Source organism: Plectropomus leopardus, chromosome 7, assembly GCF_026936395.1.
Source record: "Plectropomus leopardus strain MGB_pleo_1.0 chromosome 7, ASM2693639v1, whole genome shotgun sequence".
NCBI classification, from domain to species: Eukaryota; Metazoa; Chordata; class Actinopteri; order Perciformes; family Serranidae; genus Plectropomus; species Plectropomus leopardus.
In genome coordinates this window covers 13,757,910-13,783,905 of record NC_142182.1, presented here as the reverse complement: position 1 = coordinate 13,783,905, position 25,996 = coordinate 13,757,910, and the positions used below count along the sequence as shown (strand labels likewise).

General features: G+C 35.7%; 1 protein-coding gene across 3 annotated transcripts in view; it reads left to right on the top strand.

Moving 5' to 3' along the window:
- Window positions 1-10,430, top strand: part of LOC121949922 (excitatory amino acid transporter 2) — a 34,874-nt gene extending 24,444 nt beyond the window's left edge. For 2 of the 3 annotated variants that reach the window (XM_042495787.2, XM_042495786.2), the window contains exons 6-11: window positions 271-397; window positions 578-811; window positions 899-1,093; window positions 3,190-3,324; window positions 3,498-3,762; window positions 6,141-10,430. In XM_042495787.2, the coding sequence (XP_042351721.2) occupies window positions 271-397; window positions 578-811; window positions 899-1,093; window positions 3,190-3,324; window positions 3,498-3,762; window positions 6,141-6,212 (1,028 nt within the window). In that variant the 3' untranslated portion in view covers window positions 6,213-10,430. The remainder of the gene's footprint in view (window positions 1-270; window positions 398-577; window positions 812-898; window positions 1,094-3,189; window positions 3,325-3,497; window positions 3,763-6,140) is intronic. The other variant, XM_042495788.2, reaches the window with a different exon arrangement.
- The last annotated feature ends 15,566 nt before the right edge of the window (window positions 10,431-25,996 follow it).

Below are 25,996 nucleotides of genomic sequence, written 5' to 3'. Positions count from 1 at the left end.
ATGAAAACAATTGTTGAGATATTTTAGTCTTGGCCAAAGTGGTGGACCGACTGACCAACATTGCCATTCGTAAAACTATGTGGCTAACATAACTAAAAATAAAAGACATAGTTATACAGAATTTAAAATTAGCAAATATCTGGAGAAACTAAATATTTTTGTTGTAAATAAAACTTTTCATCTCCGAAAAATAATCTTGGCATGTCGTAGTCATTTCACCTGTCCACACCGATATTCAAAGTATGATATGTTCATGATTTTCTGTCACAGGTCTGATTGGTTTCTTTATTGCATTTGGCATCTGCATGGGCAAGATGGGAGAGAAGGCCAAACTCATGATTGAATTCTTCAACATTCTCAATGAGATTGTGATGAAACTTGTCATCTTGATCATGTGGTTAGTATCACCTAAGAATCTCATTGAAACTCATTGAATTATTTTGATCAGAAATAACTAACGGCAAGTTATTTCTCAAGTCATTACAGCATTGTAAAAGATTATAGCTATGTGAAACTGACAATGTATCCTGAAAAACTCTGTCTTCTGTATTTAAAGCAGTGACTTTCTTTTCATCAGGTATTCTCCCTTTGGTATTGCCTGTCTTATCTGTGGTAAGATCATCTCCATCAAGGATCTGGAGGTGGTTGGCAGGCAGCTGGGCATGTACATGGTGACTGTGATTATTGGCCTCATCATCCACGGAGCAATCTTTCTGCCCAGCATCTACTTTGTTATTGTCAGGAAAAACCCCTTCACCTTCTTCCTGGGCATCTTCCAGGCCTGGATCACTGCCCTGGGGACAGCCTCCAGGTCAACATTGACATGAACAGATATAAAGTTGTTTCTTAATATTTATACAGTTGAAGCATAACCTACTTCTTCTGCTTTTTCCTCCAGTGCTGGTACACTACCTGTCACCTTCCGTTGTCTGGAGGAGAACTTAGGTATCGACAAAAGAGTCACTCGTTTTGTGCTCCCAGTCGGTGCCACTATCAACATGGACGGAACTGCTTTGTATGAGGCAGTGGCAGCCATCTTCATTGCCCAAATGAACGGCATCCACCTTGACCCTGGTCAGATTGTCACTGTCAGGTCAGGAGACACTCATGATTGTTTATGCTTCAACTTTAAACCTTTCATATTTTATAGCTTCTTTGTATATGACTTCATACTTTATTGTGCTGTCCAGATGGAAAGAAGGAAAATGGAGGCAAAGACTACCAACACTTCACAAATGCATATAATTTGCAGTTTTAATGTCCATTTCAACTGATCAAATTGGGGGAAAAAGGGCTGCTTTAAGTGACAAAAATAGTAACAGCAGCAGGTGTGGATCAAAAACCTCCGTCCTTAGTCTGGAAGAGCGGAGTCAACTAATGTCAGACATTAACATCAAAGTGTTGTGTTTAACATGCCTGGAGTTTAATGCAATCACAGTATGCTGCGACAACTACTCCATATTTTAAGCAACAACCCAGAATTTTAATGGTGTTTCACCAGACCTCTTAAAACAGTAATAGGTAGAAAATAGTAGTTTGCTAAACTTAGTTAGTGATGTTAGCTAACTAGTTAAGTTACATTGACAGTGTCGCATCTATGTTTAGAGTTGAAATATAAAAGACAGATTTAATGAATACAGATATAATTTTAGTCACCCGCCAAAAACAAGATGGCAGTCTTTCAGTTGTGGACCCAACTGCTCATGAAATAGTTATAATTCCCTACACTCTTGCATGCTTTCATTGGTTTTCCATTTAATGTTAGTAATGCTAGAGAAGAAGTCCTTAAAAACTCATTGTATAGAATGTTGAAAAAAGAGTGTCATTAAAATGTCATAGTATAATGTGTCTATAAAAACATGCCATTAAAAAAGTGATAGTATAGCATGTTGAAGAAAAGTCATTAAACAGTTATATCATAATATGTTGAAAAAATGTCATTAAAAAGTCTTAGTAAAGTATGTCGAAAGCAACAACATTATAAAAGTCATAGTCTAATATGTTGAAAAAAATAATTTAAAAAATTATACTACAGTATGTTGGAAAAGAACAGCTTGAAAAAAGCCATATTATAGTATGTCGGAAAATGTGATTAAAAAGTCTGTGCTGTATTGTATGTAAAAAAAAATGTCATTATAAAGCTCATTGTGTAGTTTGTTGAAAGCAACGTCTTTATGAGAGTATAGTATAGTATGACGAAAAAAGTCGTTAAAAAAGTCATAGTAGCCTAATTTGTAATAACGATCATGTCCACACCAGATAAATCAGTCTAGCTATGGAGAAATTCACTATCTTAATTTTGTACAGATCCCATGAAACATAAGTTTAAAATTTCTGAGGATACCTGCTGCATCCAACCCTCATATGCATCCATGTGCGTTCATCTCCAAATCTTGCTGTGTAAAATTTTATTATTGACTGTCTAAATTTGGTGGGTCATAATATTCAAATGATTGCAAACGAGCCAAAAGCTGATGTCATTTGCTCTGTTAAAAGAATATGTATGAAATGTAAGTGTTGTGAAGTGATGAATATTTGTGCAATCGCTGAATGAAAATAGGCATCTTGAACACACTGACGTCACATTGTGGTTTAAGAAAAGATATTCTTAGTCATAACAGTAAGAATTGTTATTGCCACTATTTACAGAGGGTTCAAATAAAACCCTGAGGATGCAGTTTAGCAAACACAGTTAGCTTTTAATAGATGAGCACAAACACAGCAGCAGTGTAGAGGCATTTAAATGCCTCTGTGGCACAAAGCAGCAACTTGAGAGAAGAAATTTACCGTGGAGCAAATAAACCACCAGGAGGAAGCGTTGAGTGTGCCAGTGCCATCCCTCACGCCAAGCAGGAGGACAAACACTAACCAAGCATCTTTAACTTTCTGTTCCAAATGCTTCTTTGCTAATGAAGTGGGCCAAAGATGGACAACCTTCAGCTTGACATTTATATGGCAAAGCAATCCATAAAACCCTTAAATTAAACACCCCATCTCTCTCATTTAAACCTCTCTTCACGTGCAATGGAGCACCCACTCTGGTGCTCTTCAGCTGCTGCTCTTCAAAATACAAGTATCATAGAGAAATAATGTCTTCATCATTCGCTGTTTAGTGTAGAGATTTCTCAAGTTAGTTGCAGTGGGTTTGGAGAATGTGACTGAGTGCTACCTTGCTGTGTCTTCATCCAGTCTGACAGCTACCCTGGCCAGTGTTGGAGCAGCCAGTATTCCCAGTGCCGGCCTGGTGACTATGCTTTTGATCCTGACTGCTGTAGGCCTGCCAACCCAAGACATCAGTCTGCTGGTTGCTGTTGACTGGCTGCTGTGAGTTTAAGGAAACAAAAAAATCGTATTTTCCAGTTACTTTTTGATTCTTCCCTTTGCTTTCATATCAGATGTTTATTTTTCATACATGTGAAAATCCCACATAGTATTTTCCTCATTTGTGTAGAAATGAGGAATATACATCTTTTTAATCCTGGTTTCTCTGTCCTCAGGGATCGATTCAGGACCTCAGTGAACGTGGTGGGTGACTCCTACGGTGCAGGCATCGTGTACCACATGTCCAAGGCTGAGCTCGAAGAGCTGGACGCGCACATGGCCAAATCCGACGACATTGAAATGATGACGAAGACCCCGTCTTATTACGATGACATGAAGAACCACCACGAAAACAATTCCAACCAGTGCGTCTTAACCGCTACCACCTCCACTACAGCTACTGCCACTGCTAACAATTCTGTCGTAGTAGATGAATGCAAGGTACAATTAATGCTTACAGACATAGAGACTAGTATGTAACCCTCTCTGTTGCATGCTCACCCTGCATCTTTGGTTGACTCTGTTTTTTTAATTGCATCTCTGTACATAATTGTGTAAACAAATTCACTGTTATTTTAAGACAGAAGTGAAGCACGAGAACAACAGTTGCATGTGCACGTATGTATTACATTCATCTGGAAAAGCAGCTTTTGTGTTGAATGAGTGTCAAAATATTTCAAGTGCTCTTGCCAAAAGATTTCAACAATCAAACACACAAAAAACATGCCTGCTATTCTAGCCTAATCTGATAACTCCGACCTGTTGAGGATTGGCTCCAACTCAAAAGGCAACGCCAGATAATCCTCATCATGACCCTGAGGAATTATTTAGCAGCCCTCCTATCAAGCAAAAGCTCACACATTAGATTCCAATTATGTTTTTATTTATTTATTTTTTTTTACTGTAGACAGCTCTGTGTTAAGTCAATAAGTAAACTGCAAAAAAAAAAAAGAAGTCATTTTTCCCCCCCAAAAAAAACGTCCCGATGAAATAATAATGTCCCTTTCCCTAAAATCATTTCTCCCCATTTTCTATTTGTTAAGCTTAATCTGGTGAGGTTAATTCTGCTTCATCTTAAAACGAAGGTGATTTTAATTGTTTATTCATTGGATTTTAAATGAAGAAAGGGAAAGTGTTACAGCTAATTAGCAGTTCATATATTCTCCACATATACACGGTGCTGTCAGTGAGTCATTCCCAGTTGCATTTGTCACCAGCTATTTCTGCCTATTGTGAGACATACATTGTGAAATTCGAAAGCTGTGATACAGCTCCTTTAATGTGAAGCATAATGTGTGTTGAATCTCATCTCTGACTCTGTTCCCGGCATTTAGAATGATGTATTGGAGTTCAGAGTGCTTGTTCCCTGACACACACACACACACACTGGCAGAAAAGGTCTACTGATGAGCCTATTCATTTATTAAAGCATGATGGGCGCTGCCTAGCAACACTGGCAATGTGTCACACTAGTAATCTGTCCATAGCAATAGTTATGTCACATAAATATGACACAAAGGCTTGCTATTTCCAGTATCCACCATGTCTCTTTTTTTCTGGTCTGTTTTGACTGTAAATAGTATAACTCACTTTTCTAACCCCTTTTTTTCAAAAAGTCACTGTAGAGTGCTTGCAGAGTAACTCAAACCTAACAATGCACTAGTTCTGTAGTGTTTGTACCTTGTTTTCAACGTAATCTGTCTATTTTGTATTCATTCATTGTATTTTTTTTTTACTTATTGTTGAGTTTTTGGTCATAAATGTGTCATCTGTTCCCAGGTCAGTAAAAGGAACTCCATTCGTAGGACTACCATAAGCATGGTCATCAGTGGTCGTACAGGAGTTCCTCCATAGTTTTTGTATGTTGCATAATAATTAAGAGGCAGTGTTGTAATTGCCAAAGTACCATTGCTACAACACCCAAAATTACAAAAAAAGATTGTCCTAAATGGTGACCTGGTTTTACAGTTATAAAATGTTTACACTCGTGTATTATCTAAAAATACACCGACACTACAGCCCTTTTTACACAGAGATAGCACTTTAGAGCCGCTACGAAACCCCTTCTTTATACCGTCTTTGCATTTTTTACATAAAACCAGATAACATCGGCATCAAGCCACTACAATGAGTGATTTTAGACATCACACTGGAATCGTTGAAGCAAAAGAGGTTCGACATTTAACACAACAGTTTGTGCCTCTATTGTGACATATAACATATGCGTCTGTAGTGCTTTATAAACAATAACAGTGGCATTACATGGTAATAACAATTATTTACTGTCCCTGTTACATTGCAGCTGAACTTGCCCTCTGCTCAGAGGGTAAAAAGCTCCCAAATCTCATTGTTTTCTCAATTTACAGATATTTGAAGCCACTTTTCTCTGTCTTTGATTTAGCCACTGACTGCTGCTAGTTGCTTTTTGAATGTCACAACACCAGGTCGCACACATACCACACGCATACCACACGCATACCACTGCGATTATACCTTCTATACAGAACGGAAAGGTGGCATAAAGGCACGATATTCCCGCTTTGAACAGACTGTGTAAAAGGGGCTTATGACTCTTAAAACCAGGACATACAGAATTGATTGGAAAGGTTTCTTTTTTGGTGGTACACCAAACAATAAATTATAATCAAGCAAAGCTTAATAAGCCTCAGTGACCAACCAGATTGCTTTGCTGATTTTTTGTGTGGAAGCACTGGATCAATAATTGTATTTTTGATCCAAAGGTTTTCTACAAATAAACTGTGTTTTTTATGTCTATGCTTTGGATCAACTGTTTAGATCTCCCTGCTAACTGCTTACAGGTAACCTCAGCCACTAACGGCTCTGCTGCGGAGTGCACGCTTGTTGAGGAGGGACCATGGAAACATGAATAATGGCAGCACAGAGATCCCCTGCTCCTGGGCTCCACAAGCTTTCCTATCTGGTGATAAAAAAGAGTGAATGAAAAAAAAAGTCACATGAACAGAACTACTAATTGTTTTTTTATGTAGTTTAGTTTTCTCTTTCTTTTTTTATTAGTCCCTTTAAAAGTTTTTGTAACTGTCTATCTGACTGATATATAGTACTAATTCACTTAACTGTGAAATGATAACAGAGGTATACTTTACCTGTTAGAGCACAAATATGTCCATATAGCAGATACTTGCACAACATACTTCAAGGCTTGGGGAGGGAAGGAAGAGAAAAATTTTTTCGATAAGCTATTCTTAGCAATACACCTCAGCTCTATCTTTAAACGATGAGAGAAGAAGTGGCCGTGATATATGAGATATACTGAGTTCATCTTAGTATCCTACAGGTGTTGCATTACTCTAATGCCAGAGGATGAGTGGGAGTTAGAGCATTACTCATGACAAACAATGTAATGTTTGTATCGAACTTCCTTGTTTTACATCCCTGACAGTGCCATCAAAATGTGTGCAAACGGCTTTTTCTCATTAGCTCAGTCTCTCATCGAAGAGCATCGCTTTTCTCAAACTGTCAGAGACTTTAAAATGAGTCTGACTGCGTTAGCCCACTATTACCCATTATACCTGAGGTCCAGCAAACTGATGAAAGGGTAGGCGGCAGGGAGAACAGTAATGAACAGGAAAACCACACTGAGCACACTGAAATATGAAGCACAAATCATACCATGGATGCCATTTTTTAATCCCCTTTTTGTTTTCCTTTTTTTTGTCTACTGTAAAGAAAAGGGACATTTATTTTTCTTCATGTCACCTGTTGAGTGAGATAAACTTGTTTGTGTGTGTGTGTGTGTGTGTGTGTGTGTGTGTGTGTGTGGTAGAGAGAGAGCACAAGAGAGAGCTGGAGTTAAGAACACGACCAAGTCAATTATAGGGACCAAACAGGCAGAAAATCAATCATCTCGCAGAGGCCTTTGAACTGCCTCCATGACATCACTCACAACACATTTCTCAGTTTTCTTGCATCAATGTTCATTTAAATAACTGGCTGGCACAGCATGCTTTTTGATGAAGCCTCAAAGCTAAGAAAATCACTGCCCTAAATATATAACTTTTACTCCCCCCCTCCCAAAAAATGTGATGCCAATGAAATTTGAAAAACAGCAGTGCCAAAATGATTGCTGTGAAAATACATTATGATAAATAATTGACACATCTGAACAATTTGTGGCACAGACAAAAGAGATTTTGAAGAGCACAAACAGAATGATAAAATGATAAAGCACAAATGAAACCATTGAGGACAATTTGCAGTCAGTGGCATAATCATGTTGACACTGATTTTATGCCGTTTAAATTTTAAAAATTAAAAAAAAAAAAACAAAAAACAAAAAACAGCAAGGGGCTGCAGAGGATAGTCAGGCTTGTATTTTTACAAGAAAAAACTGTAATCCTAAAATGTTTACCTGCTCACTATAGAGCTTCAAAAAAATTGCCTCTTAATAGCACAACTTATAAAAAAGTGTTAACTCTGAAAAATGGTGAAAGTTTACTACAAAGGTCTTTTGTAAAGGAGAAAGGCTTTTTAATATACCAGGAAGGAAAGTTTCCTAGCACATACAGGAAGCACAAACACATATTTCAGACATTCCAGTGGTTGCATGATCCAACTTATGTACTATCTGAAAGCACAGATATGGTTATTACTGACAAAGTACACAAGGTGAACCAACAGAACTTGAAAAATGGAAAAAAAAGAAACAATGGAAGAAGAGCAGTTGGCTATCAGATGGGTTCTTGGCTTGCACAAACAGAGACAGGTCATTGATATAAAACTCCTCCAGGGGACTTGCCAGCTTCTTGTTTGGCCTCACCTAAAAATGTAAACAACAATTTATTTTAGCCACCAGCGCTCAAGACTGTTTCAACAAACCCTCGATGCTGCAGCTGTGTGTCCATATTGGTGCGAAGGCGGGTTTTTTGTCAGGACAGAACAATGGACACTTGACATGCATTATGCGTGTTAGAATGTTGCCAACCATCAGGTTATAATATTCCTCTCATAGAACCAAATGACTTAAAAAGACCTGCAAGCAGACAAACAAAGCTGGACTACTGGCTGTTAATCTTTTCTTAGTCTGTGTGAGTGAGAGGTGAGACTTCTATGATGAGGATGCGGATTTCTTTATCAGTAGTGTGTCCTTCTCTCCTGTTATGTTCGTTTTCATTTGTGCGTAATGACAACCTTGCCTTGAAGATGTTCACTTCAAACAAATGCCAACAACAACTGCCAATTAAAGTAACACTAGAAAACTTAGCAAAAACACTAAGCACAGCACTCTGTCCTTTAGTTCCTGAAACAGACTTTGAGAAGATGTCTTTCACTTTGCTTTTTTTCTCAAAGCTCGGCTAACAGAGGTGTGCTTCGATGCATGCTTCAGCCGTACACATAGCACAGACTGATCCACACACAAATTCGAGCATGCACACACAAAAATTTCCAAATGCACACGTAAAAAAACACACACATGCAAAACACTCTTAAACCTCGGAGGTCGCTACATTTATAATTGTAATGAGCGAGCTGCAAAGCACAGCACTGACACCCTAACAGGCCCTTTGAGCCTGATCTTTTGACCTTGTGATCTCCAGGAAAAGAAAAAAAATATGGGGATTAAGTGTTGGACCACTATTATGTTCAAACTCACGGTTTTAGAAGCATGAATAAAATAAAAATAATTATTTTTTTGCACCACTATCTTAAAAGCATGATATTTTGAAGTGCCTCCTTGCACTTTGTGTATATATTGTAGGTAACAGATGTTTTTTTCTTTTGTTTTGTTTTCTTTTTGGGGGTGGGGGGTGGGGGGTGGGGTTGAAATGGTATATAGGTACATAGTTTAATTGTGACATTTTTATTGTAATCCTCTAGGGAAAAAAAACATCTATGTCCTGAGTAAAATTAGATTAGACAAAATGTATAGAGAGAAAATCGTGTAATAAATTGCTTGTTTTGTTTTTTTTTATTCTCTAATAGCTGTTAACTAGTTGTTTTACTTACCTGTCACACACCAATATATAAATATCTTTTTTTTAATCTAATGTAAGGTCTTTGAATGTTTGTTCCATGAAGATATAAGCAGTGTGCATTCATTTTCATTGTACATAAATAAATATATAATTGTTCTGTTCAGTGGCGATGCAGAATTTTCCGGAAATTACAGTGATCCTTACGTGAACGCTGTTTGCATGATGAAGAAAACAAGAGAGAGAAAGAGACAGAAAGAGAGCGAGGGGAAGTTTTATGGTTTGGAGAAAGGGGGGCCAACATCAGATATATTTTGGTGGGAATTACTGTGATAAAGGTTGCCGAAAAGCGAGACAAATAAAGGACAAGGTCAAATTTGCCCTGCATGTAGGGTAGAGTGAGGATTCAAACACAGCATAGTAGTTCATTTGAGTGAAAGAACAAACATTAGATGTATTTAGATGCCTGTTACAGAATAGAGCAACATTCCTCAGGTGACTCATCTGAACCATTTTTGTCTTTTCAGTGAAGTAAACTGGCTTTAGTCTCAGGCATCTTTGTTTACCTGGTGCATTTAAAGCTGCAAGACATGGATAACTGTCTATATGCCGTATCTTCACACATTTGACCTCTGACATGTCATCAACATCACAGAGGTTTAGAAAAATCCCAATGGGTAAACTGCCTTTGCTCCACTTGCCTTTTTGTTTTGCTTTCTGCACAGAAGCTATATGCAGGCACAAACACCTGGAACTTGCTAAGTTAAATGGTACTGATGAAAAGAAAATTGATTGGCGCAGTATTCACAAACAAAGAGCCAGTATATCTTCAAGCTTGTCCTTTTCTACTGAAATGTGTCTTTTTGAAGAAACTCCTAAACAGAGCTGATAACCTATCTCACTCCTGCCTACAACGTGCTTTCCTGATCTTACTTTTCTAGGCCTTCCCTCTTTGTAAAGCTGTTGTAATTCTGATGTAAGAGGCAGAGCGTATGTGTGGGAGAGATACACTATTGAGAAAAAAAAAAGACAAAAAAATACATGAATTCTTTCCTCAGTCTATGGTATACATAAAAATCTGTTTCTACATATCAATAAGTGTTGTACCTTTGGTGTACATATACAAATATAACTAATAAATGTTGATTCATAACTAAATTTTGGCTTTCTTATTCTGTGAATCTTTACATTTTGTTACATACATGTGGTTGTGGATTTTTGCCACCAAATTCCCCAAGCTGGTCCACCAAGAGATAAGTTAAGAAATCAATACTTGAACAAGCAGGCCTGCATCACAAACATCCAGAGTTTATTCAAATACACTTTGACTTACAGTTGTATTTGAATACACCCTAACAGGTGTATTTGAATAAACATACCCTTTTATCTGCATGTCAGACCTTTGTTCAGGCAATCTGTCTAGGTCATAAGTTTAAGACCTGCCAAAACACTATCCCACACAAAGAAATACATTTTATACAATGGCACTCAGTGTAATTATAACTCTAAGAAACTCAGAACAATCGATTTTTTACTGATGTGTTAATCTAAAAACATTCATATATGCAGGACATTTAAAGATGCACAATGGTACGAAAGACAAATGTCATCTGTCATCATGCTTGATTAATGTAGGAGGAGCTACATGGGTTGAAATTGACATTTAACTGCTTATAGGCTATTTCTAAGAATCTTCAGTCTTCCGTGTTATTTATGATCTATCTCCAGAGAAACTGTTGGAATGAGTAATTATGGATAATTTTAAACATGACGCACATACTAAAGAAAAAAGACTTAATTTTGACAGCATGCTATCACGCAGATGAAGGACAACCTGATGTGCTGTTACCATTACCAGTATAACCCTATACTACTAGGGTGATATATACTATTATACTATTACCACACTGAAAAAAGTTCAATTGGATATCCAATGGGCAATTTCACAATAATATTTGAAGAAGAGTGGAAAAAGTTTCTAATTATGTGTTAACTAAATACTTCAATTAAATGCAAAGCATTAGTAATAAGAGTGCAATGTTGTTTTGAAAAAAAAAAGAAAAAGACAAAGCAATGTGATCATCTTATATAGATATATATATATAGATATATAGATATAAAGAGATGTAAATTTTAATATGAAATCATGTCTTCTACGTGTTGATATGCAGAAATTAGTTTCAAAGACATCACGTGAAGTAAAAAGGACAGACTATTGTCAAATTGCAGAAGTATATTGCAAAATGATGGGTAACTAGCACAGAGAAAGCATATTCTTCTCAGGATCAAAAAATCTGACTTTAAGTCATTTCTGAAAGCAGCAGTATGTCTGATTTTAAAGGAATACTAAAAATGAATTTGTATATAATTGGTGAACTGAAGTGAAGGTGGTCTGCATCTAAGAACAACAAATCTTACTGAAAACCTAAATTTTGATGACATATCGTAATCTATTTTTTGGATGATGTTTAAGGCTATACTATGCTAAAACCTCTTTTTGTGTGTGAAAACAGTATGAATGTATGTCACTAAAAGGAATGGAAAAAAGTCACACTACAGTAAGGCATATAAAAAGAGATATTATGTCATACAAAATATCACCAAAAGGTCATACTGTAGCATATTGTCCCAAATGTGATTAAAAAAATTAATGCTATAGCATATCATCCAAAATATGATAAAGAAAAAAGTCATACTATAGCTTTTTGTCAGTATGATGAAAAGAATGTCATCCAACATATGATAAAAAGTTATATGAGTATGTCTTCCAAAATATAAAAAACATGTCATAGTATAGTATGTTGTCCAAAATGTGACAAAAAAGTCATACTATTCTGTCAACCAAAATATGACAAAAAAGTCACAGTATGGTATGTCATCCAAAATATGACAAAAAATTCATACTATAGTATGTTGTCTAAAATATAACCAAAAAAAGTCATAGTATAGCATGTCTTTCAAAATATGATAAAAATATACTTTAGTATGTCATCCACAATAGTATTAAAAAGTCATAGTATAGTATGCCAAACAGCATCAAAAAGTCATATTATAGCTGTCATGGTTTGTGGGTTTTGTTATACTGGACTATTTTTTCTCCTTGTGTATCACCTTAGCTTTTTCTCTGTGTCTTCCTGTCTCTCTTTTGCTCTGTATGTCTAAGTGTTTCTCTCTCTGTCTCTGTTTCCCTGATTTGTTTCACCTGTGTTATATAGTTTTTGCAACTTTCCTTGCTATGGCGTGTTTCTGCACCCTATTTTATGCGGTTTTGAGCTGTTTGTGGGACATGTCAAATTTTGACATTTTTCACCATACTATAGTATGTGACATAGTAGTGACATTCTACATTATGGTGTTTTTGGCCGTTTTAACAACTTTTTTGCGATGGCATGTCTTGGCGCACTATTTCATGCCGTGTTCAGCTGTTTTTAGGACATGCTGAAATTTGACATTTTTGCTATACTATAGTATGGCCTTTTTGGTCATTTGTTTGACATGCTATATTATGGTGATTTAGGCAGGTTTTGCAGCTTTCTTTTCTATGGTGTTTCTCAGCAGACTATTTTATGTGGTTTAATGTGGTTATCAGCTGTTTTTGGCAAATGTCATATTTTAACATTTTTGCCATACTATAGCCTTGCATTTTTGGTCATTTTTTCGAACATGCCGAATTCGGGTGTTTTTGGTGTTTTTGGCAAAATTCTATGCTATGGCGTGTCTTGGCACACTATTTAATGTAGGTTTAAGCAGTTTTTGCAATTTTTTGGAAATGTCATTTTTTGCCATTTTTGCCATACTATAGCCTTGCTTTTTTGGTCATTTTTTCGACATGCTTGATTCGGATGTTTTTGGCGTTTTTTGCAAGATTCTATGCAATGGTGTATCTCTGTGCGCTATTTTATGTTGTTTTCATCAGTTTTCAGCTGTTTTGGGGCTATGTCAATTTTTTCCATTTTTGCCATACTATAGCCTTGCTTTTTTGGTCATTTTTTCGACATGCCATATTATGGTGTTTTTGGCTTTTTTGTAACATTCTATGCAATGGCGTGTGTCTGCGCGCTATTTAATGTCGTTTTCATCTGTTTTTAGCAGTTTTTTGGACATGTAATTTTTTGCCATTTTTGCCATACTATAGCCTTGCTTTTTTGGTCATTTTTTCGAACATGCCGAATTCGGGTGTTTTTGGCGTTTTTGGCAAAATTCTATGCTATGGCGTGTCTTGGCACACTATTTAATGTAGGTTTAAGCAGTTTTTAGCAATTCTTTGGAAATGTCATTTTTTTGCCATTTTTGCCATACTATAGCCTTGCTTCTTTGGTCATTTTTTCGACATGCCATATTATTTTGTTTTTGGCTTTTTTGTAAAATTCTATGCAATGGCGTGTGTCCGCGCGCTATTTAATGTCGTTTTCATCTGTTTTTAGCAGTTTTTTGGATATGTAATTTTTGCCATTTTTGCCATACTATAGCCTTGCTTTTTTGGTCATTTTTTTCAAACATGCTGAATTCGGGTGTTTTGGCGTTTTTGGCAAAATTCTATGCTATGACGTGTTTTGGCACACTATTTAATGTCGGTTTAAGCAGTTTTTGGCAATTTTTTGGAAATGTCATTTTTTGCCATTTTGGCCATACTATAGCCTTGCATTTTTGGTCATTTTTTCGAACATGCCGAATTCGGGTGTTTTTGGTGTTTTTGGCAAAATTCTATGCTATGGCGTGTCTTGGCACACTATTTAATGTAGGTTTAAGCAGTTTTTGCAATTTTTTGGAAATGTCATTTTTTGCCATTTTTGCCATACTATAGCCTTGCTTTTTTGGTCATTTTATCGACATGCTTGATTCGGATGTTTTTGGCGTTTTTTGCAAGATTCTATGCAATGGTGTATCTCTGTGCGCTATTTTATGTTGTTTTCATCAGTTTTCAGCTGTTTTGGGGCTATGTCAATTTTTTCCATTTTTGCCATACTATAGCCTTGCTTTTTTGGTCATTTTTTTCGACATGCCATATTATGGTGTTTTTGGCTTTTTTGTAACATTCTATGCAATGGCGTGTGTCTGCGCGCTATTTAATGTCGTTTTCATCTGTTTTTAGCAGTTTTTTGGACATGTAATTTTTTGCCATTTTTGCCATACTATAGCCTTGCTTTTTTGGTCATTTTTCGAACATGCCGAATTGGTGTTTTTAGCGTTTTGGCAAAATTCTATGCTATGGCGTGTCTTGGCACACTATTTAATGTAGGTTTAAGCAGTTTTTAGCAATTCTTTGGAAATGTCATTTTTTTGCCATTTTTGCCATACTATAGCCTTGCTTCTTTGGTCATTTTTTCGACATGCCATATTATTTTGTTTTTGGCTTTTTTGTAAAATTCTATGCAATGGCGTGTGTCCGCGCGCTATTTAATGTCGTTTTCATCTGTTTTTAGCAGTTTTTTGGATATGTAATTTTTGCCATTTTTGCCATACTATAGCCTTGCTTTTTTGGTCATTTTTTTCAAACATGCTGAATTCGGGTGTTTTGGCGTTTTTGGCAAAATTCTATGCTATGACGTGTTTTGGCACACTATTTAATGTCGGTTTAAGCAGTTTTTGGCAATTTTTTGGAAATGTCATTTTTTGCCATTTTGGCCATACTATAGCCTTGCATTTTTGGTCATTTTTTCGAACATGCCGAATTCGGGTGTTTTTGGTGTTTTTGGCAAAATTCTATGCTATGGCGTGTCTTGGCACACTATTTAATGTAGGTTTAAGCAGTTTTTGCAATTTTTTGGAAATGTCATTTTTTGCCATTTTTGCCATACTATAGCCTTGCTTTTTTGGTCATTTTATCGACATGCTTGATTCGGATGTTTTTGGCGTTTTTTGCAAGATTCTATGCAATGGTGTATCTCTGTGCGCTATTTTATGTTGTTTTCATCAGTTTTCAGCTGTTTTGGGGCTATGTCAATTTTTTCCATTTTTGCCATACTATAGCCTTGCTTTTTGTCCATTTATTCGACATGCCATATTATGGGGTTTTTGGCGTTTTTTGCAACATTTTATGCTATGGCGTGTCTCTGCGCGCTATTTCATGTCGTTTTCATCAGTTTTTAGCACTTTTTTGGAAATGTAATTTTTGCCATTTTTGCCATACTATAGCCTTGCTTTTTTGGTCATTTTTTCGAACATGCCGAATTCGGGTGTTTTTGGCGTTTTTGGCAAAATTCTATGCTATGGCGTGTCTTGGCACACTATTTAATGTAGGTTTAAGCAGTTTTTAGCAATTCTTTGGAAATGTCATTTTTTTGCCATTTTTGCCATACTATAGCCTTGCTTCTTTGGTCATTTTTTCGACATGCCATATTATTTTGTTTTTGGCTTTTTTGTAAAATTCTATGCAATGGCGTGTGTCATGCCGCTATTTAATGTCGTTTTCATCTGTTTTTAGCAGTTTTTTGGATATGTAATTTTTGCCATTTTTGCCATACTATAGCCTTGCTTTTTTGGTCATTTTTTTCAAACATGCTGAATTCGGGTGTTTTGGCGTTTTTGGCAAAATTCTATGCTATGACGTGTTTTGGCACACTATTTAATGTCGGTTTAAGCAGTTTTTGGCAATTTTTTGGAAATGTCATTTTTTGCCATTTTGGCCATACTATAGCCTTGCATTTTTGGTCATTTTTTCGAACATGTCAATCGGGTGTTTTTGGTGTTTTTGGCAAAATTCTATGCTATGGCGTGTCTTGGCACACTATTTAATGTAGGTTTAAGCAGTTTTTGCAATTTTTTGGAAATGTCATTTTTTGCCATTTTTGCCATACTATAGCCTTGCTTTTTTGGTCATTTTATCGACATGCTTGATTCGGATGTTTTTGGCGTTTTTTGCAAGATTCTATGCAATGGTGTATCTCTGTGCGCTATTTTATGTTGTTTTCATCAGTTTTCAGCTGTTTTGGGGCTATGTCAATTTTTTCCATTTTTGCCATACTATAGCCTTGCTTTTTTGGTCATTTTTTTCGACATGCCATATTATGGTGTTTTTGGCTTTTTTGTAACATTCTATGCAATGGCGTGTGTCTGCGCGCTATTTAATGTCGTTTTCATCTGTTTTTAGCAGTTTTTTGGACATGTAATTTTTTGCCATTTTTGCCATACTATAGCCTTGCTTTTTTGGTCATTTTTTCGAACATGCCGAATTCGGGTGTTTTTGGCGTTTTTGGCAAAATTCTATGCTATGGCGTGTCTTGGCACACTATTTAATGTAGGTTTAAGCAGTTTTTAGCAATTTTTTGGAAATGTCATTTTTTTTGCCATTTTTGCCATACTATAGCCTTGCTTTTTTGGTCATTTTTTCAACATGCCATATTATGGTGTTTTTGGCTTTTTTGTAAAATTCTATGCAATGGCGTGTGTCCGCGCGCTATTTAATGTCGTTTTCATCTGTTTTTAGCAGTTTTTTGGATATGTAATTTTTTCCATTTTTGCCATACTATAGCCTTGCTTTTTTGGTCATTTTTTTCAAACATGCTGAATTCGGGTGTTTTGGCGTTTTTGGCAAAATTCTATGCTATGGCGTGTTTTGGCACACTATTTAATGTCGGTTTAAGCAGTTTTTGGCAATTTTTTGGAAATGTCATTTTTTGCCATTTTTGCCATACTATAGCCTTGCTTTTTTGGTCATTTTTTTCAAACATGCTGAATTCGGGTGTTTAGGCGTTTTTGGCAAAATTCTATGCCATGACGTGTTTTGGCACACTATTTAATGTTGGTTTAAGCAGTTTTTAGCAATTTTTTTGGAAATGTCATTTTTGGACAGTTTTGCCTTACTATAGCTTTGCTTTTTTGGTCAATTTTTCAACATGCCATATTATGGTGTTTTTGGCTTTTTTGTAACATTCTATGCTATGGCGTGTCTTGGCACACTATTTAATGTAGGTTTAAGCAGTTTTTAGCAATTTTTTTGGAAATGTCACTTTTTGCCATTTTTGCCATACTATAGCCTTGCTTTTTTGGTCATTTTTTCAAACATGCCGAATTCGGGTGTTTGTTGTGTTTTTTGTAACATTCTATGCAATGGCGTGTTTCTGCGCACTATTTAATGTCGTTTTCATCTGTTTTTTGCAGTTTTTTGGAACTGTCATTTTTGGACATTCTTGCCATACTATAGCCTTGCTTTTTTGGTCATTTTTTCGACATGCCGAATTCGGGTGTTTGTTGTGTTTTTTGTAACATTCTATGCAATGGCGTGTGTCTGCGCGCTATTTAATGTCGTTTTCATCTGTTTTTAGCAATTTTTTGGAAATGTCATTTTTTGCCATTTTTGCCATACTAATGCCTTGCTTTTTTGGTCATTTTTTCGACATGCCATATTCGAGTGTTTTTGGCTTTGTTTGCAACATTCTATGCAATGGCGTGTCTCTGTGTGCTATTTAATGTAGGTTTAAGCAGTTTTTAGCATTTTTTTGGAAATGTCATTTTTGGACATTCTTGCAATACTATAGCCTTGCTTTTTTGGTCATGTTTCCGAACATGGCAAATTTGGGTGTTTTTGGCGTTTTTGACAAAATTCTATGCTATGGCGTGTCTTGGCACACAATTTAATGTAGATTTAAGCAGTTTTTAACAGTTTTTTTGGAACTGTCATTTTTGCCATTTTAGCCATACTATAGCCTTGCTTTTTTGGTCATTTTTTCGACATGCCGAATTCGGGTGTTTGTTGTGTTTTTTGTAACATTCTATGCAATGGCGTGTGTCTGCGCGCTATTTAATGTCGTTTTCATCTGTTTTTAGCAATTTTTTGGAAATGTCATTTTTTGCCATTTTTGCCATACTATAGCCTTGCTTTTTTGGTCTTTTTTTTGACAGGCCAAATTTGAGTGTTTTTGGCTTTTTTAGTAACATTCTATGCTATGGCGTGTCTTGGCACACTATTTAATGTAGGTTTAAGCATTTTTTTGCAAATTTTTTGGAAATGTCACTTTTTGCCATTTTTGCCATACTATAGCCTTGCATTTTTGGTCATTTTTTCGAACATGCCAAATTCGGGTGTTTGTTGTGTTTTTTGTAACATTCTATGCTATGGCGTGTTTCTGCGCACTATTTAATGTCGTTTTCATCTGTTTTTAGGAGTTTTTTGGAAATGTCATTTTTGGACATTCTTGCCATACTATAGCCTTGCTTTTTTGGTCATTTTTTTACGGCATGCCGAATTTGAGTATTTTTAGCGTTTTTGGCAAAATTCTATGCTATGGCATGTCTTGGCACACGATTTAATGTAGGTTTAAGCAGTTTTTAGCAATTTTTTGGAAATGTCATTTTTTGCCATTTTTGCCATACTATAGCCTTGCTTTTTTGGTCATTTTTTCGACATGCCAAATTCGGGTGTTTTTGGCGATTTTGGCAAAATTCTATGCTATGGCATGTCTTGGCACACTATTTAATGTAGGTTTAAGCAGTTTTTAGCAATTTTTTGGACATGTCATTTTTGCCATTTTGCCATACTATAGCCTTGCTTTTTGGTCATTTTTTCGACATGCCATATTATGGTGTTTTTGGCTTTTTTGTAACATTCTATGCAATGTCGTGTATCTGCGCACTATTTAATGTCGTTTTCATCTGTTTTTAGCAGTTTTTTGGAACTGTCATTTTTGCCATTTTAGCCATACTATAGCCTTGCTTTTTTGGTCATTTTTCAAACATGCTGAATTGGTGTTTTGGCGTTTTTGGCAAAATTCTATGCTATGGCGTGTCTTGGCACACTATTTAATGTAGGTTTAAGCAGTTTTTAGCAATTCTTTGGAAATGTCATTTTTTTTTGCCATTTTTGCCATACTATAGCCTTGCTTTTTTGGTCATTTTTGAACATGCGAATTGGTGTTTTTGGTGTTTTTGGCAAAATTCTATGCTATGGCGTGTCTTGGCACACTATTTAATGTAGGTTTAAGCAGTTTTTAGCAATTTTTTGGAAATGTCATTTTTTTACATTTTTGCCATACTATAGCCTTGCTTTTTGGTCATTTTTCCGACATGTCAATTGGTGTTTTTGGCGTTTTTTTTGCAAAATTCTATGCTATGGCGTGCCTTGGCACACTATTTAATGTAGGTTTAAGCAGTTTTTAGCAATTTTTTGGAAATGTCATTTTTTGCCATTTTTGCCATACTATAGCCTTGCTTTTTGGTCATTTTTTTTTCGACATGCCGAATTCGGGTGTTTTTGGCGTTTTTTTGCAAAATTCTATGCTATGGCGTGTCTTGGCACACTATTTAATGTAGGTTTAAGCAGTTTTTAGCAATTTTTTGGAAATGTCATTTTTGGCCATTTTTGCCATACTATAGCCTTGCTTTTTTGGTCATTTTTTCGACATGCCAAATTCGGGTGTTTTTGGCGATTTTGGCAAAATTCTATGCTATGGCGTGTCTTGTTACAGTATTTAATGTAGGTTTAAGCAGTTTTAGCAATTTTTGGAAATGTCATTTTTGCCATTTTGCCATACTATAGCTTTGCTTTTTTGGTCATTTTTTCGACATGCCATATTATGGTGTTTTGGCTTTTTGTAACATTCTATGCAATGTCGTGTATCTACGCACTATTTAATGTCGTTTTCATCTGTTTTTAGCAGTTTTTGGAAATGTCATTTTGCCATTTTGCCATACTATAGCCTTGCTTTTTTGGTCATTTTTTCGAACATGCCGAATTCGGGTGTTTTTGGCGTTTTTGGCAAAATTCTATGCTATGGCGTGTCTTGGCACACTATTTAATGTAGGTTTAAGCAGTTTTTAGCAATTCTTTGGAAATGTCATTTTTTTGCCATTTTTGCCATACTATAGCCTTGCTTTTTTGGTCATTTTTTCGAACATGCCGAATTCGGGTGTTTTTGGTGTTTTTGGCAAAATTCTATGCTATGGCGTGTCTTGGCACACTATTTAATGTAGGTTTAAGCAGTTTTTAGCAATTTTTTGGAAAAGTCATTTTTGGACATTTTTGCCATACTATAGCCTTGCTTTTTTGGTCATTTTTTTGACAGGCCAAATTCGAGTGTTTTTGGCGTTTTTGGCAAAATTCTATGCCATGGCGTGTTTTGGCACACAATTTAATGTAGGTTTAAGCAGTTTTAGCAATTTTTTGGAAATGTCATTTTTTGCCATTTTTGCCATACTATAGCCTTGCTTTTTTGGTCATTTTTTCGAACATGCCGAATTCGGGTGTTTTTGGCGTTTTTGGCAAAATTCTATGCTATGGCATGTCTTGGTACACGATTTAATATAGGTTTAAGCAGTTTTTAGCAATTTTTTTGGAAATGTCATTTTTTTACATTTTTGCCATACTATAGCCTTGCTTTTTGGTCATTTTTTTGACAGGCCAAATTCGAGTGTTTTTGGCGTTTTTGGCAAAATTCTATGCCATGGCGTGTCTTGGCACACAATTTAATGTAGGTTTAAGCAGTTTTTAGCAATTTTTTGGAAATGTCATTTTTTGCCATTTTTGCCATACTATAGCCTTGCTTTTTTGGTCATTTTTTCGAACATGCCGAATTCGGGTGTTTTTATGCGTTTTGGCAAAATTCTATGCTATGGCGTGTCTTGGCACACTATTTAATGTAGGTTTAAGCAGTTTTTAGCAATTTTTTGAAATGTCATTTTGCCATTTTGCCATACTATAGCCTTGCTTTTTGGTCATTTTTCGACATGCCAAATTCGGGTGTTTTTGGCGATTTTGGCAAAATTCTATGCTATGGCGTGTCTTGTTACAGTATTTAATGTAGGTTTAAGCAGTTTTTAGCAATTTTTTGGAAATGTCATTTTTTGCCATTTTTGCCATACTATAGCCTTGCTTTTTTGGTCATTTTTTCGACATGCCATATTATGGTGTTTTTGGCTTTTTTGTAACATTCTATGCAATGTCGTGTATCTGCGCACTATTTAATGTCGTTTTCATCTGTTTTTAGCAGTTTTTTGGAACTGTCATTTTTGCCATTTTGGCCATACTATAGCCTTGCTTTTTTGGTCATTTTTTCGACATGCCGAATTCGGGTGTTTGTTGTGTTTTTTGTAACATTCTATGCAATGGCGTGTGTCTGCGCGCTATTTAATGTCGTTTTCATCTGTTTTTAGCAATTTTTTGGAAATGTCATTTTTTGCCATTTTTGCCATACTATAGCCTTGCTTTTTTGGTCTTTTTTTTGACAGGCCAAATTTGAGTGTTTTTGGCTTTTTTAGTAACATTCTATGCTATGGCGTGTCTTGGCACACTATTTAATGTAGGTTTAAGCATTTTTTTGCAAATTTTTTGGAAATGTCACTTTTGCCATTTTGCCATACTATAGCCTTGCATTTTTGGTCATTTTTTCGAACATGCCAAATTCGGGTGTTTGTTGTGTTTTTTGTAACATTCTATGCTATGGCGTGTTTCTGCGCACTATTTAATGTCGTTTTCATCTGTTTTTAGGAGTTTTTTGGAAATGTCATTTTTGGACATTCTTGCCATACTATAGCCTTGCTTTTTTGGTCATTTTTTTAGGGCATGCCGAATTTGAGTATTTTTAGCGTTTTTGGCAAAATTCTATGCTATGGCATGTCTTGGCACACGATTTAATGTAGGTTTAAGCAGTTTTTAGCAATTTTTTGGAAATGTCATTTTTTGCCATTTTTGCCATACTATAGCCTTGCTTTTTTGGTCATTTTTTCGACATGCCAAATTCGGGTGTTTTTGGCGATTTTGGCAAAATTCTATGCTATGGCATGTCTTGGCACACTATTTAATGTAGGTTTAAGCAGTTTTTAGCAATTTTTTGGAAATGTCATTTTTTGCCATTTTTGCCATACTATAGCCTTGCTTTTTTGGTCATTTTTTCGACATGCCATATTATGGTGTTTTTGGCTTTTTTGTAACATTCTATGCAATGTCGTGTATCTGCGCACTATTTAATGTCGTTTTCATCTGTTTTTAGCAGTTTTTTGGAACTGTCATTTTTGCCATTTTTGCCATACTATAGCCTTGCTTTTTTGGTCATTTTTTCGAACATGCCGAATTCGGGTGTTTTTGGCGTTTTTGGCAAAATTCTATGCTATGGCGTGTCTTGGCACACTATTTAATGTAGGTTTAAGCAGTTTTTAGCAATTCTTTGGAAATGTCATTTTTTTTTGCCATTTTTGCCATACTATAGCCTTGCTTTTTTGGTCATTTTTTCGAACATGCCGAATTCGGGTGTTTTTGGTGTTTTTGGCAAAATTCTATGCTATGGCGTGTCTTGGCACACTATTTAATGTAGGTTTAAGCAGTTTTTAGCAATTTTTTGGAAATGTCATTTTTTTACATTTTTGCCATACTATAGCCTTGCTTTTTGGTCATTTTTTTTCCGACATGCCGAATTCGGGTGTTTTTGGCGTTTTTTTTGCAAAATTCTATGCTATGGCGTGCCTTGGCACACTATTTAATGTAGGTTTAAGCAGTTTTTAGCAATTTTTTGGAAATGTCATTTTTTGCCATTTTTGCCATACTATAGCCTTGCTTTTTGGTCATTTTTTTTTCGACATGCCGGGTGTTTTGGCGTTTTTTTGCAAAATTCTATGCTATGGCGTGTCTTGGCACACTATTTAATGTAGGTTTAAGCAGTTTTTAGCAATTTTGGGGAAATGTCATTTTTGGCCATTTTTGCCATACTATAGCCTTGCTTTTTTGGTCATTTTTTCGACATGCCAAATTCGGGTGTTTTTGGCGATTTTGGCAAAATTCTATGCTATGGCGTGTCTTGTTACAGTATTTAATGTAGGTTTAAGCAGTTTTTAGCAATTTTTTGGAAATGTCATTTTTTGCCATTTTTGCCATACTATAGCCTTGCTTTTTTGGTCATTTTTTCGACATGCCATATTATGGTGTTTTTGGCTTTTTTGTAACATTCTATGCAATGTCGTGTATCTGCGCACTATTTAATGTCGTTTTCATCTGTTTTTAGCAGTTTTTTGGAACTGTCATTTTTGCCATTTTGGCCATACTATAGCCTTGCTTTTTTGGTCATTTTTTCGAACATGCCGAATTCGGGTGTTTTTGGCGTTTTTGGCAAAATTCTATGCTATGGCGTGTCTTGGCACACTATTTAATGTAGGTTTAAGCAGTTTTTAGCAATTTTTTGGAAATGTCATTTTTTGCCATTTTTGCCATACTATAGCCTTGCTTTTTTGGTCATTTTTTCGAACATGCCGAATTCGGGTGTTTTTGGCGTTTTTGGCAAAATTCTATGCTATGGCGTGTCTTGGCACACTATTTAATGTAGGTTTAAGCAGTTTTTAGCCATTTTTTGGAAAAGTCATTTTTGGACATTTTTGCCATACTATAGCCTTGCTTTTTTGGTCATTTTTTTGACAGGCCAAATTCGAGTGTTTTTGGCGTTTTTGGCAAAATTCTATGCCATGGCGTGTCTTGGCACACAATTTAATGTAGGTTTAAGCAGTTTTTAGCAATTTTTTGGAAATGTCATTTTTTGCCATTTTTGCCATACTATAGCCTTGCTTTTTTGGTCATTTTTTCGAACATGCCGAATTCGGGTGTTTTTGGCGTTTTTGGCAAAATTCTATGCTATGGCATGTCTTGGTACACAATTTAATATAGGTTTAAGCAGTTTTTAGCAATTTTTTTGGAAATGTCATTTTTTTACATTTTTGCCATACTATAGCCTTGCTTTTTGGTCATTTTTTTGACAGGCCAAATTCGAGTGTTTTGGCGTTTTGGCAAAATTCTATGCCATGGCGTGTCTTGGCACACAATTTAATGTAGGTTTAAGCAGTTTTAGCAATTTTTGGAAATGTCATTTTTGCCATTTTGCCATACTATAGCCTTGCTTTTTGGTCATTTTTGAACATGCCGAATTCGGGTGTTTTTGGCGTTTTTTTGCAAAATTCTATGCTATGGCGTGTCTTGGCACACTATTTAATGTAGGTTTAAGCAGTTTTTAGCAATTTTTTGGAAATGTCATTTTTTGCCATTTTTGCCATACTATAGCCTTGCTTTTTTGGTCATTTTTTCGACATGCCAAATTCGGGTGTTTTTGGCGATTTTGGCAAAATTCTATGCTATGGCGTGTCTTGTTACAGTATTTAATGTAGGTTTAAGCAGTTTTTAGCAATTTTTTGGAAATGTCATTTTTTGCCATTTTGCCATACTATAGCCTTGCTTTTTGGTCATTTTTCGACATGCCATATTATGGTGTTTTGGCTTTTTGTAACATTCTATGCAATGTCGTGTATCTGCACTATTTAATGTCGTTTTCATCTGTTTTAGCAGTTTTTGGAACTGTCATTTTGCCATTTTGGCCATACTATTGCTTTTTGGTCATTTTGAACATGCCGAATTGGTGTTTTTGGCGTTTTGGCAAAATTCTATGCTATGGCGTGTCTTGGCACACTATTTAATGTAGGTTTAAGCAGTTTTAGCAATTCTTTGGAAATGTCATTTTTTGCCATTTTGCCATACTATAGCCTTGCTTTTTGGTCATTTTTGAACATGCGAATTGGGTGTTTTTGGCGTTTTTTGCAAAATTCTATGCTATGGCGTGTCTTGGCACACTATTTAATGTAGGTTTAAGCAGTTTTTAGCAATTTTTTGGAAATGTCATTTTTGGACATTTTTGCCATACTATAGCCTTGCTTTTTTGGTCATTTTTTTGACAGGCCAAATTCGAGTGTTTTTATGCGTTTTGGCAAAATTCTATGCCATGGCGTGTCTTGGCACACAATTTAATGTAGGTTTAAGCAGTTTTTAGCAATTTTTTGGAAATGTCATTTTTTGCCATTTTTGCCATACTATAGCCTTGCTTTTTTGGTCATTTTTGAACATGCGAATTGGTGTTTTGGCGTTTTGGCAAAATTCTATGCTATGGCATGTCTTGGTACACAATTTAATATAGGTTTAAGCAGTTTTTAGCAATTTTTTTGGAAATGTCATTTTTTTACATTTTTGCCATACTATAGCCTTGCTTTTTGGTCATTTTTTTGACAGGCCAAATTCGAGTGTTTTTGGCGTTTTTGGCAAAATTCTATGCCATGGCGTGTCTTGGCACACAATTTAATGTAGGTTTAAGCAGTTTTTAGCAATTTTTTGGAAATGTCATTTTTTGCCATTTTTGCCATACTATAGCCTTGCTTTTTGGTCATTTTTGAACATGCAATTGATTGTTTTTGGCGTTTTTGGCAAAATTCTATGCTATGGCATGTCTTGGTACACAATTTAATATAGGTTTAAGCAGTTTTTAGCAATTTTTTTGGAAATGTCATTTTTACATTTTGCCATACTATAGCCTTGCTTTTTTGGTCATTTTTTTTCCAACATGCCGAATTCTGGTGTTTTTGGCGTTTTTTGCAACATTTTATACTATGGCGTGTCTTGGCACACTATTTAATGTAGGTTTAAGCAGTTTTTAGCAGTTTTTTTGGAAATGTCATTTTTTGCCATTTTTGCCATACTATAGCCTTGCTTTTTGGTCATTTTTTTTTCGACATGCCGAATTCGGGTGTTTTTGGCGTTTTTTTGCAAAATTCTATGCTATGGCGTGTCTTGGCACACTATTTAATGTAGGTTTAAGCAGTTTTTAGCAATTTTTTGGAAATGTCACTTTTTGCCATTTTTGCCATACTATAGCCTTGCTTTTTTGGTCATTTTTTCGACATGCCATATTATGGTGTTTTTGGCTTTTTTGTAACATTCTATGCAATGTCGTGTGTCTGCGCATTATTTAATGTTGTTTTCATCTGTTTTT